The 16,096-nt window shown below is 47.2% G+C and overlaps 2 protein-coding genes across 4 annotated transcripts; one reads left to right on the top strand and one right to left on the bottom strand.

Moving 5' to 3' along the window:
- Positions 1–377: 377 nt before the first annotated feature.
- On the bottom strand, positions 378–4,456 carry LOC129841911 (Fc receptor-like A). Its single transcript, XM_055910271.1, has 5 exons — positions 3,587–4,456; positions 3,191–3,360; positions 2,647–2,985; positions 2,400–2,492; positions 378–2,305 (listed from the first exon to the last, which is right to left on the bottom strand). The coding sequence occupies exons 2-5, from the start codon at positions 3,333–3,335 to the stop codon at positions 2,232–2,234; spliced, it is 651 nt and encodes a 216-aa protein (XP_055766246.1). The 5' UTR covers positions 3,336–3,360; positions 3,587–4,456; the 3' UTR covers positions 378–2,231.
- A 135-nt stretch (positions 4,457–4,591) lies between these two features.
- On the top strand, positions 4,592–14,718 carry LOC129841910 (KH homology domain-containing protein 4-like). 3 transcript variants are annotated; one of them, XM_055910270.1, is made up of 14 exons: positions 4,592–4,762; positions 6,503–6,695; positions 6,903–7,031; positions 7,244–7,323; positions 7,482–7,534; positions 7,658–7,809; positions 8,950–9,161; positions 9,345–9,405; positions 9,572–9,629; positions 9,718–9,932; positions 11,204–11,347; positions 12,297–12,412; positions 12,697–12,788; positions 13,784–14,718. In XM_055910270.1, the coding sequence occupies exons 1-14, from the start codon at positions 4,734–4,736 to the stop codon at positions 14,026–14,028; spliced, it is 1,779 nt and encodes a 592-aa protein (XP_055766245.1). In that variant the 5' UTR covers positions 4,592–4,733; the 3' UTR covers positions 14,029–14,718. The 3 variants fall into 3 exon arrangements, with proteins under 3 accessions (XP_055766245.1, XP_055766243.1, XP_055766244.1); XM_055910268.1 differs by having other exon boundaries at positions 13,775–14,718; XM_055910269.1 differs by having other exon boundaries at positions 4,593–4,762; positions 12,700–12,788; positions 13,775–14,718.
- The last annotated feature ends 1,378 nt before the right edge of the window (positions 14,719–16,096 follow it).

Raw genomic sequence — 16,096 nt, 5'->3', positions numbered from 1 at the left:
GAAAGGACAAGTGGCTAAAAATGTTTATGTCAAAGCAGTGTATTCCGCCGTCTCTCCCTCTTTCCATGTCTCTGCCCATAAACAGTCCTCCCTTGTCAAGTTGGGCATCAAAGCTCCCCTGACCGCTGACCTATTGACACTTAACTCATCTGAACCCCATTCCCGAACTTACACTTCAAAATAAACTCAGCAAAAAAAAAAACGTCTTCTCAATGTCAACTGCGTTTATTTTCAGCAAACTTAACATGTGTTTGTTTAACATATTTGTATGAACATAACAAGATTCAACAACGGATACATAAACTGAACAAGTTCCACAGACATGTGACTAACAGAAATTGAATAATGTGTCCCTGAACAAAGGGGGGGGGGGGGGGTCAAAATCAAAAGTAACAGTCAGTATCTGGTGTACCAGCTGCATTAAGTACTGCAGTGCATCTCCTCCTCATGGACTGCACCAGATTTGCCAGTTCTTGCTGTGAGATGTTACCCCACTCTTCCACCAAGGCACCTGCAAGTTCCCGGACATTTCTGGGGGGAATGGCCCTAGCCCTCACCCTCCGATCCAACAGGACCCAGACGTGCTCAATGGGATTGAGATCCGGGCTCTTTGCTGGCCATGGCAGAACACTGACATTCCTGTCCTGCAGGAAATCACGCACAGAACGAGCAGTATGGCTGGTGGCATTGTCATGCTGGAGGGTCACATCAGGATGAGCCTGCAGGAAGGGTACCACATGAGGGAGGAGGATGTTTTCCCTGTAAAGCATAGCATTGAGATTGCCTGCAATGACAACAAGATCAGTCCGATGATGCTGTGACACACCGCCCCAGACCATGACGGACCCTCCACCTCCAAATCGATCCTGCTCCAGAGTACAGGCCTCAGTGTAACGCTCATTCCTTCGACGATAAACGCGGCTCCGACCATCACTGCTGGTGAGACAAAACCGTGACTCGTCAGTGATGAGCACTTTTTGCCAGTCCTGTCTGGTCCAACTACGGTGGGTTTGTGCCCATAGGAGACGTTGTTGCCGGTGATGTCTGGTGAGGACCTGCCTTACAACAGGCCTACAAGCCCTCAGTCCAGCCTCTCAGCCTATTGCGGACAGTCTGAGCACTGATGGAGGGATTGTGCGTTTCTGGTGTAACTCGGGCAGTTGTTGTTGCCATCCTGTACCTGTCCCGCAGGTGTGATGTTTGGATGTACCGATCCTGTGCAGGTGTCGTTACACGTGGTCTGCCACTGTGAGGACGATCAGTTGTCCGTCCTGTCTCCCTGTAGCGCTGTCTTAGGCGTCTCACAGTACGGACATTGCAATTTATTTGCCCTGGCCACATCTGCAGTCCTCATGCCTCCTGCCGGAAACTTGCCTTAGGCATGCTGCAAGATGAGCAGGGACCCTGGGCATCTTTCTTTTGGTGTTTTTCAGAGTCAGTAGAAAGGCTTCTTTAGTGCCCTAAGTTTTCATAACTGTGACCTTAATGGCCTACCGTCTAAGCTGTTAGCGTCTTAACGACCGTTCCACAGGTGCATGTTCATTAACTGTTTATGGTTCATTGAACAAGCATGGGAAACCGTGTTTAAACCCTTTACAATGAAGATCTGTGAAGTTATTTGGATTTTTACGAATTATCTTTGAAAGACGGGGTTCTGAAAAAGGGACGTTTCTTTTTTTGTGAGTTCATATGGAGACAGAATGCAATTCTCAGATCTAGGCTCATTCATCATACAACCCTTTAAGTCTAACAATTCACCAATAAATGGAACATAAGGGCAAACATATTTTGCTTGCCTTACACTGTTGAGATTCACTCACACTCACTTTTAATCAACTGGTGGTTGGCAGTTATTTCTTTAAAAAATATGGAACCTGTTATGAGAAAAGAGTTGGGTCTATTTGACAATACAGGCATGTTGCAGTGTTGAATCAATGTATTATTTGAGTGCCACATTGTGGTGAAAATAAAACAAAAACATTCTTTGGTCAAAATTCTCCAAATAATGATATGTTTATTATTCTACACTCCAATTTTGTAATAAATGATAGAACGTTTCTCAAGTCAGCTGGGTCCAGATACATCTGCAAGATTACAATAAAACATCTGTTTTAATCTTTTGAGTAAAAAACATGCAACAGGGTGATCAAATTAAGATCCTACACCTGTGCACTAATGTGTGCCATGTGTGCTACATGAGTTCTCACAGCACGTCTCACCAGTCCTCCCTCTCATTTTGGTCCCTGTATTGTACTGCACTCATTGCACTGCAATTCTCCTTGTCCTCTGCCTCTGAGCTGCCACACTACATGGTCACACAAAGAGAAGAGATAAGTGTTGAACTGACTCAGTCCCAGAGACTCAAGAGTAAGACTAAGATCCACTATGCTGCCACTTACATCTCATCGCGTATAGTCTCACAAAAAATGCCAATGGAGCCACGGAGAGGATCAGGAAGGTGCCAAAGCAGGTGACCAGTATCAGAGACAGGTCTGGATGAAGGCAGAATGAGAGAGATCAGGATACAAAGTGAATGGTAAAGAGTGGCAGTTTTGACACCAGAATAATGAATATGATTTCAGACCAGCAATGAAAACCTATGGCAATTGGTAAACTAAACGTTCAGGTGATATAGTATGAACTCACTGTCTAGTGTGATGCTGATCTCCTGGCTGCTCCTCCTGGCCCTGCCTGCTCTGGCCACACAGCTGTAGGTCCCCATGTGACAGCTAGAAGCCCTCGCTACGCTGTACATCCCACTGACAGAGTCCCTGGACACTGGCCAGCCGTCCCTCAGGAAGGAGAATGTTACAATCACTGTGGTCCAGTTACAGTCAGGATCAGGGTGACTATGTAGACTGTGGTTACCATGATGTTGGCTCAGTTTGCAGTTGCTAAGCTGGGCCTCACAGGTGAGGTTGAAAGCCCTGCCCTCTTTGACCACGGTCGAAGGAGATGCTGACAAAGTCACTGATGTGAAGAGCTCTGGAGAGGATATTGATTACACAGATTGATTAGAGGAGGAAGTTGAGAAAAATATAGATTGCAAAGAAGTAGAGAAGTGAAATATATTCAAATTGTCACTGACAAGAGCTAGAGTAACGAGTGGGGCTTGTCAAGTAATCTATGAAAAAGTGCATGACACCACATGCAAGACAACCATTACTCATGTGCTACTCTCCTCACTCACCAATGACATTAACAGACACTGCCTGGCTGTATTGGATGTAGAAGACTGGCTGTCCTCTCCCTGCTCTGCACCAGTACTGGCCTGTGTGTGTGACAGAGGCACGCCACAGTTGGTAGACCGCCCCACCTCCAACTCTGCCCCACATCTGCTCCACAGGGCCAGTGTCCTGCCTAATATAGTGTTATGAGCATTAGTTCGTTCCACTTGTTAGTACATTCCAGTTCCTGTACACAGTTATCCAGTGCCATGTTTTACTATCATCACTCAGGGAGTGATGGATACAATAAGTAGCCTAACACACACATTCTATTAGATTGAACTGAAATCTATCACACCTCCCGACATCCAATATACACGATCAGAGAAGCAACATAAAGAGGGAGCCAGAGGTCCAACCTGTCTTTGTGCCAGTAGAACTGCCAGCCCAGCCCAGAGTGGCCAGGTAACTGACATGCCAAGGTGACTGTGTCCTCAGTGTACAACTGTCATCCTGAAGGCTCCACAGTCAGAGTGGGCATCAGTAGAACCTCTGTGAACACATGCAGTAGCCTAGAAGCAGTAGCCTAGAACTTGAATATAATTCATGGTATAAAAATGAAGAGTGTGTGGTATTAAAATGATACTCACCTGATGATGGATAGACCACCAGTGTACTCAACACTAGAACATAATAGACATTATGCATAATAAGGCAAATGACCTGATAACCCAAACTCAGACATAAGCATTACAATTAGGCTAAGCCTATGTGGCACTGGGTATTTAATTTTAGCCTGCAGATCCATGATCTAATTGCCAAGGGGATTAAAAAAGGTTAAACTTGGCTGATAGCCTACTTACAAAGTACAGGAAGGAGAGACATTCCTGAGCTATTCAGTGAATAGGAGGGGAAATCAGTTTACTGAAACAGTTAGGCTAATTAAACGGTCCACAAAGGACCACACACATTGAAAAAAGTTGACAACAATACATTTTACACATGCAAAAAGCTGCAATTGGGCCAATGTTATTGTTTTAAACACAGAGACACAACACCACGTGTTGACAACAACCATCATTTACCTGGCTAACAACCATAGTTTACCTGGCTCTGGCATCATCACCTGAGCACCCTGCTTGTAAGATGTCTGGTCCTACATTTTCACGTAGACCAAGCTGTGTGCTGTGGGGTTTCATTTGGGAAAACTGAACCAACATTAATCTGATTCATATCCGCAACACTCACCTGGGGGTGGCAGGAAAACGATGATAGCAGGCAGCCACAGGACTGCATCACCCGGTAAAACGCGGCCTGCTCAGCTCGAGCTGCTCACTGCGTCCCCTAGCGTCGCACATGATTGAAGAAAATAATCTGTGAGGGAAGCAAAATTCAACACAGCACCGGTCATTTCCCCAAAAAACAGGAAGTGGGAGCGATATCGCATAGATTGAAAGCTCTTGCAGTAAGTTACTCCACTGTCTGGACAAGCTATATTGAAAGTCTGGCGGAGTCAGTAGTGTTAGTGTTTTTATTCAAAGAGAAATTCAACCAAATAGAAGATTGATGTCATTTGGTGGAACGCAAAACGGCGGGTGAGTTGAAAGAACGTTGCGTTATCACGGTGCATTTTACCGCAGACTTGCTCAACACTGACTGAGCAGCACAAAGCTAGCTAGTTAATTTGTAATGGCGGAGTGCTTGTAGCTAGCTACGTGAGGTATGGTTAGTAGCCAACGGTGTAGCTAGCTAGCTGTCCAGTTTAGAAAGTGGTTGGTTATGTAGCCAGCTAAGAGTGCGGTTGGGTGATACGTTTATTATTTTTTTTAAATCGATGTGAGTTGGTTACCTAGCTATCTATTAGTTAGCTCGCTAACTGTTGTTTTGGTAAATTACAGTAGCTAACTACGTATGGTTGCTAGTAGCTAGTTAACTAACGTTAAGCACAGCGACGTGAACAAACTGTTGGATAACTAGCTAGCTAACGTTAGCAAGTCAACAACATTAATTCAATCCACAAAGTTAACATTAATTGTAACGTTAGATGGCAAAGACTAAACTAACTTGTTAGCTAGCTAACGTTAGCCTACGACCTCTGAACCCTGTAATTGATGTGGTCATTTAAGGTGCAACCTGCAGTTGCTACATCCATTTTTTTTTTTTTACTTATAAATAATTATTTCCTGATTGTAGTAATTTAGTTCACCTAATTTCAGTTTGACAAAACAAGCAGGTACAGTGTAGAGAATCATTGTACCATCTAATCCCCTGTGAAATATATTTTCCATAACTAAAAATATTGTGTTTGAAGCTGGTGTATAAAACCAAATATAAAAGAACCAAGTGTAAAAGAAAACAAAACTTAAGAATGGGAAGCATAGAAATAGCCACATAAAAATGATATACTGCTTCTTAGATTTGCTTTCAAAGACAAATCTATAACTAACATACTTTTTTTTGTGTAATTTCCCCCACAATTTCGTGATATTACGATCTTATCTCATCGCAACTCCCCAATGGACTCGGGAGAGGCGAAGGTCAAGTCATGTGTCCTCCGAAACATGACCCGCCAAACTGCGCTTCTTAACACCTGCTCGTTTAACCCGGAAGCCAGCCACACCAATGTGTTGGTGGAAACACTGTTCAACTGACAACTGAAGTCAGCCTGCAGGTGCCTGGCCCACCACAAGCAGTCGCTAGAGTGCGATGAGCCAAGTAAAGCCCCCGCGGCCTAACTCTCTAACCCAGACGACGCTGGGACATTTTTGTGCCGCCCTATTGGACTCCAGGTCACGGCCGGTTGTGACACCGCCTGGGATGGAACCCCAGGCTGTAGTGACGCCGCAACACTGTGATGCAGTGCCTTAGACTGCTGCGCCACTCGGGAGGCATATAACTAACATGTGAAATTGGTTGGTCACCCAAAACGTTTTGCTCAACTGACATACACCATCAGAACCCAAAATATACTTATTTTTTTTACTACATGGGAGTAAAACAAAAAGTATATGTAAACAAACACTGCAGAGCCTCAAATGGTTAAAACTATAATTGTTATATCATAGATGGTCAGTTTTTGCATCCATAGCTCTGTCCGAGAGTTGTTAGGCCTACCTTTCTCCAGCATCCATCCCTCCAGCTTTTTACAGAAACGGGTGGGGAGAGGCCTTGTGATTGCTGCTTTTGCACTGCCCTCCATTCTTTTTCTGCTTCTCCCATCCCTTCCACTTACCATTGCCCTCTTTCTCTCCCTCCCTATCTCCCCTGCCTTTCTCTTTCACTACCCCTCCCCCCTCTCTCTGGTCCCCCACCCCGCTCCCCTCTTTGTTCCTCAGTCGCCGTAGTAAATGGGACCAGCCGGGCCCAGGTCCTGGTTCAGACCAGATGGGGGAGGCGGAGGCGGCTCCTACAGGGGCTCTGGACGCTGCAGCTGCTGTGGCAGCTAAGATCAACGCCATGCTGGTAGCCAAGGGCAAGCTCAAGCCCTCCCAGATAGGACCGTCTGGACCATTTGGACCCCCAGACAAGGTAAGGGTCAGGAAACCTCTTACACTGAAAACATTAGAAACGCTTTCAGTCTCTCACCTGTAATCTGGCTTCTCTCTGTCTTCGTTGTCTGTCCCTCTCTCGCCTCTAAATTCTGTAATCGCCTCGCTCTTAATCTCTCTCTTTTTTAGAGATATTGTTGTAAATGTTAGCATGCAGTACATAAAAATTCATCTTTGTCATCACCAGGTTGTGGGTGTAGGGAAGCCCCAGCCTCCTATGAAAGCGAAGGATGACCTGGTGGTGGCGGAGGTGGAGATCAACGACGTTCCTCTCCCCTGCCGGAACCTGCTGACCCGCGGACAGACACAGGATGAGGTCAGAGTCCATGACATCATTATGATCTTTAGACCCATTGATTGATCAATCTGGTCAACAGTCAAATTTACTGCTATGTTTACCCAGCTCTTTCTCTGTGTGACACGCACATGTACAGACTGGATCAGTGTCATGTAAACCAGTATGGGACTGAAAGTGTCTCACTTGAGGACAGTAAATGACCAGGTTCTTCTTCATCCTATTGTGTGAAGATCAGCAAAGTGAGCGGTGCTGCTGTGTCCACCAGGGGTCGATACATGGCAGCAGTGGAGAAGTACAAGGCTCCACAAGGGTGAGTCCTGCTTCACACCTTCTTTATTACCACACTGATCTACCAAGGAGATTACTGGTATTTACTTTTTTCCATACAGACAAGTGGATCTGTTGTCTGATTGCATCATATAACCAAGTCTTAGGCTACTGACCGACTGCTTCTCTCTCTGTTGTCAGGGACCGACCCCTCTATCTCCACGTCCAGGGCCAGACCAGGGAGCTTGTCGACAGTCAGTACATCTCTATTTACTCACCTAATTTGATTAAGATTATCACCATTTCTGAACATCAGGATCACCAGGGTCCTTCTTTCCTGACTTTCTATGTTGTGACGATCCAATCTCCCTCTCCAGGAGCTGTGAACCGCATCAAGGAGATCATCACTAACGGAGTGGTGAAGGCGGCCACCTCCTACAGCGGAACCGGAGCCACAGTCCCAGTCTACCAGCAACACAAATCCCAGCCCCCCATCAACCACCATCACAGACCACACTTCCAGTCTGGGGTAAGCAGTGTTTTCCACAAGTACATAGTGGCCAGCTAAATAGAAAAAGTAGCTAGCCAGGGCAATTTTAATTTACTGAAAATGAATGAATTAGTTGTTTGGGGTATGGCCTAGGCTTATATATTCAGGACTATACTGTGTCCGCTACGAGGGGCGTTACCGCGCGCTACGAGGGGCGTTACCGCGCGCTACGAGGGGCGTTACCGCGCGCTACGAGGGGCGTTACCGCGCGCTACAAGGGGCGTTACCGCGCGCTACGTGGGGCGTTACCGCGCGCTACGTGGGGCGTTACCGCGCGCTACGTGGGGCGTTACCGCGCGCTACGTGATAGAATAGGTGCCCGTCAGTCACAAAGCGAGCGATGACAGGGAAACGCAATGTGCCGTCTGTCCCGCCTCCCGGTACAATTTGTGTGCACTGTGGTTGGTTGCAGTCTAATTTCTTTACACAGAGGAAGGAGAGAGCATGATGCTAGTGAAATTGCACGCCCCACGCAGCGGACGGATGCGATAACGCCCCGCGCGCTACGTGGGGCGTTTCCGCGCACGCGCGCTACGTGGGGCGTTTCCGCGCACGCGCGCTACGTGGGGCGTTTCCGCGCACGCGCGCTACGTGGGGCGTTTCCGCGCACGCGCGCTACGTGGGGCGTTTCCGCGCACGCGCGCTACGTGGGGCGTTTCCGCGCACGCGCGCTACGTGGGGCGTGCAAATTCACTAGCATCATGCTCTCTCCTTCCTCTGTGTAAAGAAATTAGACTGCAACCAACCACAGTGCACACAAATTGTACCGGGAGGCGGGACAGACGGCACATTGCGTTTCCCTGTCATGCTCGCTTTGTGACTGACGGGCACCTATTCTATCAATAGATCGCTAGAAGATGCATATCGTTCATTCTATCCAGAGGAGGCACGGCGGACTAGTGAATTGAAACGTTTAAATGAAAAGTAGCCTAGTTAATAGGAAGTGGAAAAAGTAGGTGGCTGAAAATGAGTCTGTAACTGGCTGATTAGCTGATGGCCAGCACTAATCAGAAATCTGAGTTTGTGTGTGTGATTGTCGCTCAGTGTGTGTGTCAATGTTATTTTATGAGTGTCAATGTCATTAATGAATCTTGAAGACTTATATCCATATCCTTTCAGATGCACTATGTGCAGGAAAAGTTGTTTGTGGGTCTGGAGCATGCAATCCAGGGCTTCTCAGTGAAGGAGAGGGTGGAAGGGCCAGGCAGCTCCTACCTGCAGCACATCCAGGGTGAGACTGGGGCCAAGGTCTTCCTCAGGGGGAAGGGATCAGGCTGTCTGGAGCCCGCCTCTGGGCGAGAGGCCTTCGAACCGATGTACATCTACATCAGGTAAGTCTCTTGGACTAGACTCGTGTTCATCTGTATCAACTCAGAGAGGGCCTTGAACTCATGTACATCTACATCAGGTAAATAGCCGTATTAATGGATAGTCTGGGGGAGTAAAGTCCATGTTCATTTTTTATTAGCACAGAGCTTAGACACCAGGCACACATTAACTCCTCTCTTCCCCAGTCATCCCAAACCAGAGGGCCTTGCTGCAGCTAAGACCCTGTGTGACAACCTGCTGCAGACGGTGAGTGTCTAATGGTTTACTGACTGGCACTCTGTTCTTTGTTCTCTGTACACTGCTCTACTTTCACTTAAACCCTGTTTCAAGCTGTCCCATCTGAAGTGCATTGTATTATGTAACTGAGCTCTGTTTGCCATGTGGATCTCTGACTGTTCTCTCTTCCCTCCAGGTTCATGCAGAGTATTCGGTCTTCCTCAACCAGATGAGTGTCATGATGCCTACTCCTGGTACAGACTCTCTGGCTTTCTTTCTCTTTTACAGCCTCTACAATGTGTCAACATGTACTGACATGTTCCTCTTCCTCTCCTCCTCCAGGCTTTATGCATCCCCCCATGGCCAACGGGATGCCCCCCCAGCCCCCTTACTACCCCCCAGCAGGGTACCAGCCCAGCTACCCCCTCCCTGTACCTCCCCCTCGGCCCATTCCTCCCCCCTACGCTGTCCCCCCTCCCATTCCCCCTGGGGTGCCCGCCGGTCTCCCCCCTCCCAACCGGTACGCCCTCCCCCCTGCACCGGTCAGTTTACCACAGGTAAGACTGGTCAATCAGATTTAGACTGTATGGACCTGTAATACAGTACATTAAGACTATTACATCCGAGCTATGAACTAGTTGTAAAACTATTTATATAGCCCTTCGTACATCAGCTGATATCTCAAAGTGCTGTACAGAAACCCAGCCTAAAACTCCAAACAGCAAGCAATGCAGGTGTAGAAGCACGGTGGCTAGGAAAAACTCCCTAGAAAGGCCAAAACCTAGGAAGAAACCTAGAGAGGAACCAGGCCATGAGGGGTGGCCAGTCCTCTTCTGGCTGTGCCGGGTGGAGATTATAACAGAACATGGCCAAAATGTTCATAAATGACCAGCATGGTCAAATAATAATAATCACAGTAGTTATCGAGGGTGCAGCAAGTCAGCACCTCAGGAGTAAATGTCAGTTGGCTTTTCATAGCCGATCATTAAGAGTATCTCTACTGCTCCTGCTGTCTCTAGAGAGTTGAAAACAGCAGGTCTGGGACAGGTAGCACCTCCGGTGAACAGGTCAGGGTTCCTTAGCCGCAGGCAGAACAGTTGAAACTGGAGCAGCAGCACGGCCAGGTGGACTGGGGACAGCAAGGAGTCATCATGCCAGGTCGTCCTGAGGCATGGTCCTAGGCCTCAGGTCCTCCTCAGAGAGAATTAGAGAGAGCATACTTAAATTCACACAGGACGCTGGATAAGACAGGAGAAGTACTCCAGATATAACCAACTGGCCCTAGCCCCCAGACACACAAACTACTGCAGCATAAATACTGGAGGCTGAGACAGGAGGGGTCAGGAGAGACTGTGGCCCCATCTGATGATACCCCCGGACAGGGCCAAACAGGAAGGATATAAACCCACCCACTTTGCCAAAGCACAGCCCCCACACCACTAGAGGGATATCTTCAACCACCAACTTACCATCCTGAGACAAGGCCGAGTATAGCCCACAAAGATCTCCGCCACGGCACAACCCAAGGGGGGGCGCCAACCCAGACAGGAAGATCACGTCAGTAACTCAACCCACTCAAGTGACGCACCCCTCCTAGGGACGGCATGAAAGAGCACCAGTAAGCCAGTGACTCAGCCCCTGTAATAGGGTTAGAGGCAGAGAATCCCAGTGGAGAGAGGGGAACCGGCCAGGCAGAGACAGCAAGGGCGGTTCGTTGCTCCAGAGCCTTTCCGTTCACCTTCACACTCCTGGGCTTCACACTCTTGATAGGCTGTATATATGATGTATTCAACATGCATTGCATCCAAGTTGTTTATTTTGTCTCCAGACTCTCCCACCTTCTCCTTTCCCACCCGCTGCTCCAGTTCCGCCCAAAGCTCCGCCTCCCGTAGTCTCAGCCAATCCACCGCAGAAAAGACGCTTCACCGAGGAGGTGCCAGACGAGAGGGACAGCGGTCTGCTGGGATACCAGGTAATTTACCATTATTTTATTCTTCCACCTTATGTGCTGCCTTCGTCCAGTCTGTCCCTTCTGCCTCTGTTGTCTTCCTGTCTTTTCTTATCTTCTGTCCATGTATCTGATATCTGTTCCTCTTTCTGTTAGACTGAATTCATTCTGATTCTCACTGTCTCTTGTCTGTAATTCTGTGAGTCCCTGTCTGCATTCTATAGGAAAGGTTTGCTTGAGTGAGTGAGATTGAATGTGTCTCTGTTCAGTGTCAACTTGTTTTTTCCCTAGTAGATCTTATGACGTTCATTGAAAAGCATTGTAACCATAGCTGTTATTATCTGAGTCCATGTATTATTGGATTTATAGAACTTTCAGATTATGGAGATTCTGAAGAGGTATTGTTGGATAATCATCAAATGTACTTCAATATATTGAAATTAGTGCAGGTACGATACCAGTAAGTATCATGGCAAGGAAACAAAACATGAAATGGATGAACTTTAGGAAAACGGCCCTAATGTTGGAAACAATCATCGTTATGTTGTCACCCAGAGTCATTTTATTTATTTTCCAAGCTATAGCACATCATGTTTTACATACAGCAGGTTTTTAAAGGACCAAAGAGTTTGGTCTGCTCCTGTTTTAATTTTTGCCATGGAAACAATATCGCAATACTAGTGTCGTCACAGGCCGAATTTAAATGTGTCCTCTTGATTTAAAGATATCTTACTTTAATACATTCCTATTTTCGGGTTTTGTGCAATCACAGCATGCATAAACTTAAAATAATAGTTTTATTCTCAGCTGCTTAAATAAGGTGTAGTGAAAAGGAAAACGTTTTGGAATACTAACTTTGCAGTTCAGTTCCATTCAATAGTTTAGATAACTATATGCTTGTAGGCCTACTATTAATAATAGTGATTTAGGGGAGGATGTGTGCTAATGCGCCTGTGTGTTTTTCTGCTCATAGCATGGACCCATTCATATGACTAATTTAGGTGCAGGCTTCCCTGTGGGCAGCCCCGGCCCAGAGGCTTCAGGACCCCCGCCACCGAGTTCCTCCGGGCCGCCGAGGGAGAGGGACAGGTACGGGATGGGGGGCGACGAGTCGCTCTCCTTTAAAACAGTGTCCTTCATCCCAGATGCTGGACACACCGTGTGTGCAGGCTTGTGTTTGCTTGTGATTGATGTTGTGCAACACTGACTGCTCTCCTTCCCTCTTCCCTCTCCCTCTCTCTCTCTCCTTCCCTCTCTCTCTCCCCTTCCCTCTTCCCTCTCCCTCTCTCTCTCTCCTTCCCCCCCTCTCTCTCCTTCCCTCCCTCCATCCCTCTCTCCCTCCCTCCTCCCTCTCTCCCTCTCTTTCTCTCCAGCAGTAGGCAGCTGATGCCTCCACCACCTATTCCGATGAACGGAGGCATGACACCCAAGATGGAGGAGAGGAGGCCGCTGCAAGGCCCCCTGGGTAAGGGCCCCACCCCATGTAACCCCCTGACCCCTCCCCATCCATGGCCTCTCAGCCATAAAGCACGCTGCCCACCCCCCCGGCCTCTTGGCTGTCAGTAGTCAGAGTCAAATAGCATTTTGCATGCAGACATGCTGTTCTCACAGGTGACATAACAGGTTATAGCAGATTACATCAGACAGGCATAGTGTTCATTGATAAGTTCTGCTTTGAAAGTCAGTTCAGAATCAAGAACTGGGCAAAGCTTCGATCCCCCACTGCCTCAGGTAAATCTGTCGTTGATCCTAAGTCAACCCCTATCCCTAGGCACTGTGTAGGTCTGAGAGGATTTTATAGGTGTAAGCAATATGTAGACCATTACAATTGGCCTGTAGAAGAGTAAGGCTGATCTATTACCATAATAATAATTACCACCTGGCATCTCATGTGACATCTAGGAGGTGTCTAGGGATGGATTTCAGATTGGGAGTCCCCCTCTCTGTCTAGCTGGTGCTGTCCCCTCGCTGCCCGTCCCTTTCTGATGACGTCATCAGACAGGAGTGTCTGTGCCCGTGTGTGACTCCCTCACTAACAAGACTCTCTCTTTTTTGTGTTCTTTCTCTGTGTTTTTCTTCTCTTCCATGTCTCTCTGGGTGGGATGCCGGATGGGGGTGGGGCTCTTCTCCTGTGGCGCTGTCCTGCATCGTGATTGGACGGCCCTAACGCTGCCGCTCCCCACCGACCAATGACTGCCGCTGCTGACCCATGCCCCTCCTCTACCTAACTCACCCCTGCTGCCAAACACAATGCAATCTATTAACTTTCTCTCCCTATCTGTTGGTAAACAATTGACTTCCAACTGTTGTTTTTGAAACCTTTGTGCTGGTCTTTGGTTGTGTTCTTTCTCTCTCTGTGTGTGTATATGTCTCCCCTCTCTCTCTCCTGCACCCCTCTCCTTTCTCCCTCATTCCTTCCTCTTTCTCCCACTGTTTTTCCATCTCTCTCAGATCCCTCAGTGAAGAGGATGAAGACGGGGCTCGTGGCGTACGCTGGTGACTCCTCGGACGAAGAGGAGGACCACTCCACCCCCAAAACCTTGGGGGCAGGTAACCATGGTAACATCGCTGGGGCGACCCACTCCACCCCCACATCATCCTCGGGCTGGACTCTGGGGTACCGCTGCCCCCCTCCGCCTCCCCAACGTGCCAAAACACAGCAGGCACAGTCACAGCAGCCCATGCCCTTCTGGATGGCCCCATAACACAGGAGTATTAAACCTCATACTCCCTCCCCTGACTCCTAGGGCCTTTTGGAGGGTTCCATAATGATGTTTTACACCCCAAACTGAGCCCCAGTCCCCCCTCCTCCCCTTTCCCCTGAACCATCACTCCTACCTGCTCCTCTACTTGATAGAATTTCTTTTGTGATGACTTAGATTTCGTTAAAACAGTTTTGCCATGCGCTCAGCAGTAAAGCAGAGTCTGTAAAATGGACTAAACAGACCGGCTGGCTGATACAAAGAGAACAGACTCAACCAGCCAACCAGGCGCAACCAGGAGACTGACGGACTGGATACATGGTGACAAGCAGCAAGATGCCCCAGACTTCCACACAGATTCAAGTGTACTCTGAACTCTGTATAGGAGAGACAGCTGAGGAACAGACACTAATGGAGGGTAATAGTGGCCTGTTTCTGGTTGATTTGGAATGTGTCCACTCCTGGTTTTACTAGTGTAGGAAAGCACTGAGGTAGAAGAGATTTCAATGCATTCTAAATGATTTCTTTGTTAAAAAATATATTTCCCCCATCCCCATTTTCTTTTTTTGGTCCAAATCTTAATCAAATCTCCCTCTTCCTTCATTGAGTACAAACATGCTCGTTGAACTTTTAGAAAATGCAATTGACTCAACTGTTCTAATGCTTTTGTGGAATAAATGAGCATTATCTCTGTGTATGAGTTTATTTCAAAACTGGTTTGACAGATCATGCAATAGAGAGAAAATGGGTGGTTTAACTGACTAGCAGGTGTGAATCTCCCATGGTCTTAAACAACCCACAATCTGAATCAACTGCCAAGAAATCATCTTTACCTGTTCTGTTATGTCACACATTCCTTGGCTATGTTCTCAAAATATTACATGAGGACACCTGTTCAATTTCCATGTCTTGGGTCAACAACACCAGTGTGTGTAAAGAAGGGGACTCAGCCCAGTAGACTACATTAGTTCTGAAGAGACATTGTTTCAGAATGAGGGGTGTTGTAGATCTGCTGGTGTTGCTTTACTGTCTGTCTGGGACATGAGCTCAGGGGGAGAGTGGAGGGGACAGAAAGATATCACTGAACAGGGTCACAGTGAAGGAGGAAAGAGCAAGGAGAGTGATGCTGAATAGTTGACCACCCAGCCTTGCATCTGGACTGAGGAACATGGTGGTGGAACAGAGAGTGGAGCTGAGTATCACTAATACTGAACTGCAGTAACACAAGAACGAGGTGACTGAACTGAAAAGACAACACAGGTAAAGTAAGACAGCTGTATCTAATGTGATTACTGTAATCAGCAGAGTAGTGGTGTGTTGAATTCTTCAACAGTTTCTTTGTATGATATTGTAGAATTGCAGGCCAGAGTGAGAGCCAGGTGGAGGAGCTGAAGACAGAATACAGGTAAATACATTATGTGAAGAGGATTTGATTATATTTGGTCCAAATCAGACAAGGAACAGGTTCTCAAAATTGTTTCTATATTTGTAATTTCAGCTCAAGCAGCTACAGGTAGCCTACTGCTTGCTTACACACCCATCTACATGTATGAACACACATGTCCATTGGGACCAGATACAGACACTGAGTCTAACAGGCGGCTCCAGTGTCTGGTGGCTTTGAGAGACTGTGTTCATTTCTCTCTGTTTTTCCTCTGATGCAGGTGTCTTCAGTGCTCCAGTGAGAGGAGTACATGGACTTCCGTTTGTTCATGAATGACCAGGGTATAATATGGAATGGATAGTACAATTGTCACGGAAGGGGACAGTATCTCTCCAATTCTGGGACTCTAGAACTGGAGGAGGGGGACTTGGTCTACATGCGTCTCCCATCAGGTTAAAGGATCTATGATGATTCAAATAAACACAGCTCCTTCAGTGGCTTCCTGCTCTTTCCTATGTGAGATGAACACCACAAAAGCTGTAATAAAAAGTCCAATCTGTTCTTATAACATTCCATGAAACATTGACGGTAAAATAAAATGACTTAATGGCTTCTGTTCTGTTGACGTTTGACTGTATTTACTATGAAATAGATGAATGTTATTCAGCTCAGTAGTTTGGGTGGAAG

This window comes from Salvelinus fontinalis, unplaced genomic scaffold (assembly GCF_029448725.1).
Source record: "Salvelinus fontinalis isolate EN_2023a unplaced genomic scaffold, ASM2944872v1 scaffold_0002, whole genome shotgun sequence".
NCBI classification, from domain to species: domain Eukaryota; kingdom Metazoa; phylum Chordata; class Actinopteri; order Salmoniformes; family Salmonidae; genus Salvelinus; species Salvelinus fontinalis.
The sequence above is the reverse complement of the archived record's forward strand: the minus strand, read 5'-3'. Positions and strand labels throughout refer to the sequence as shown.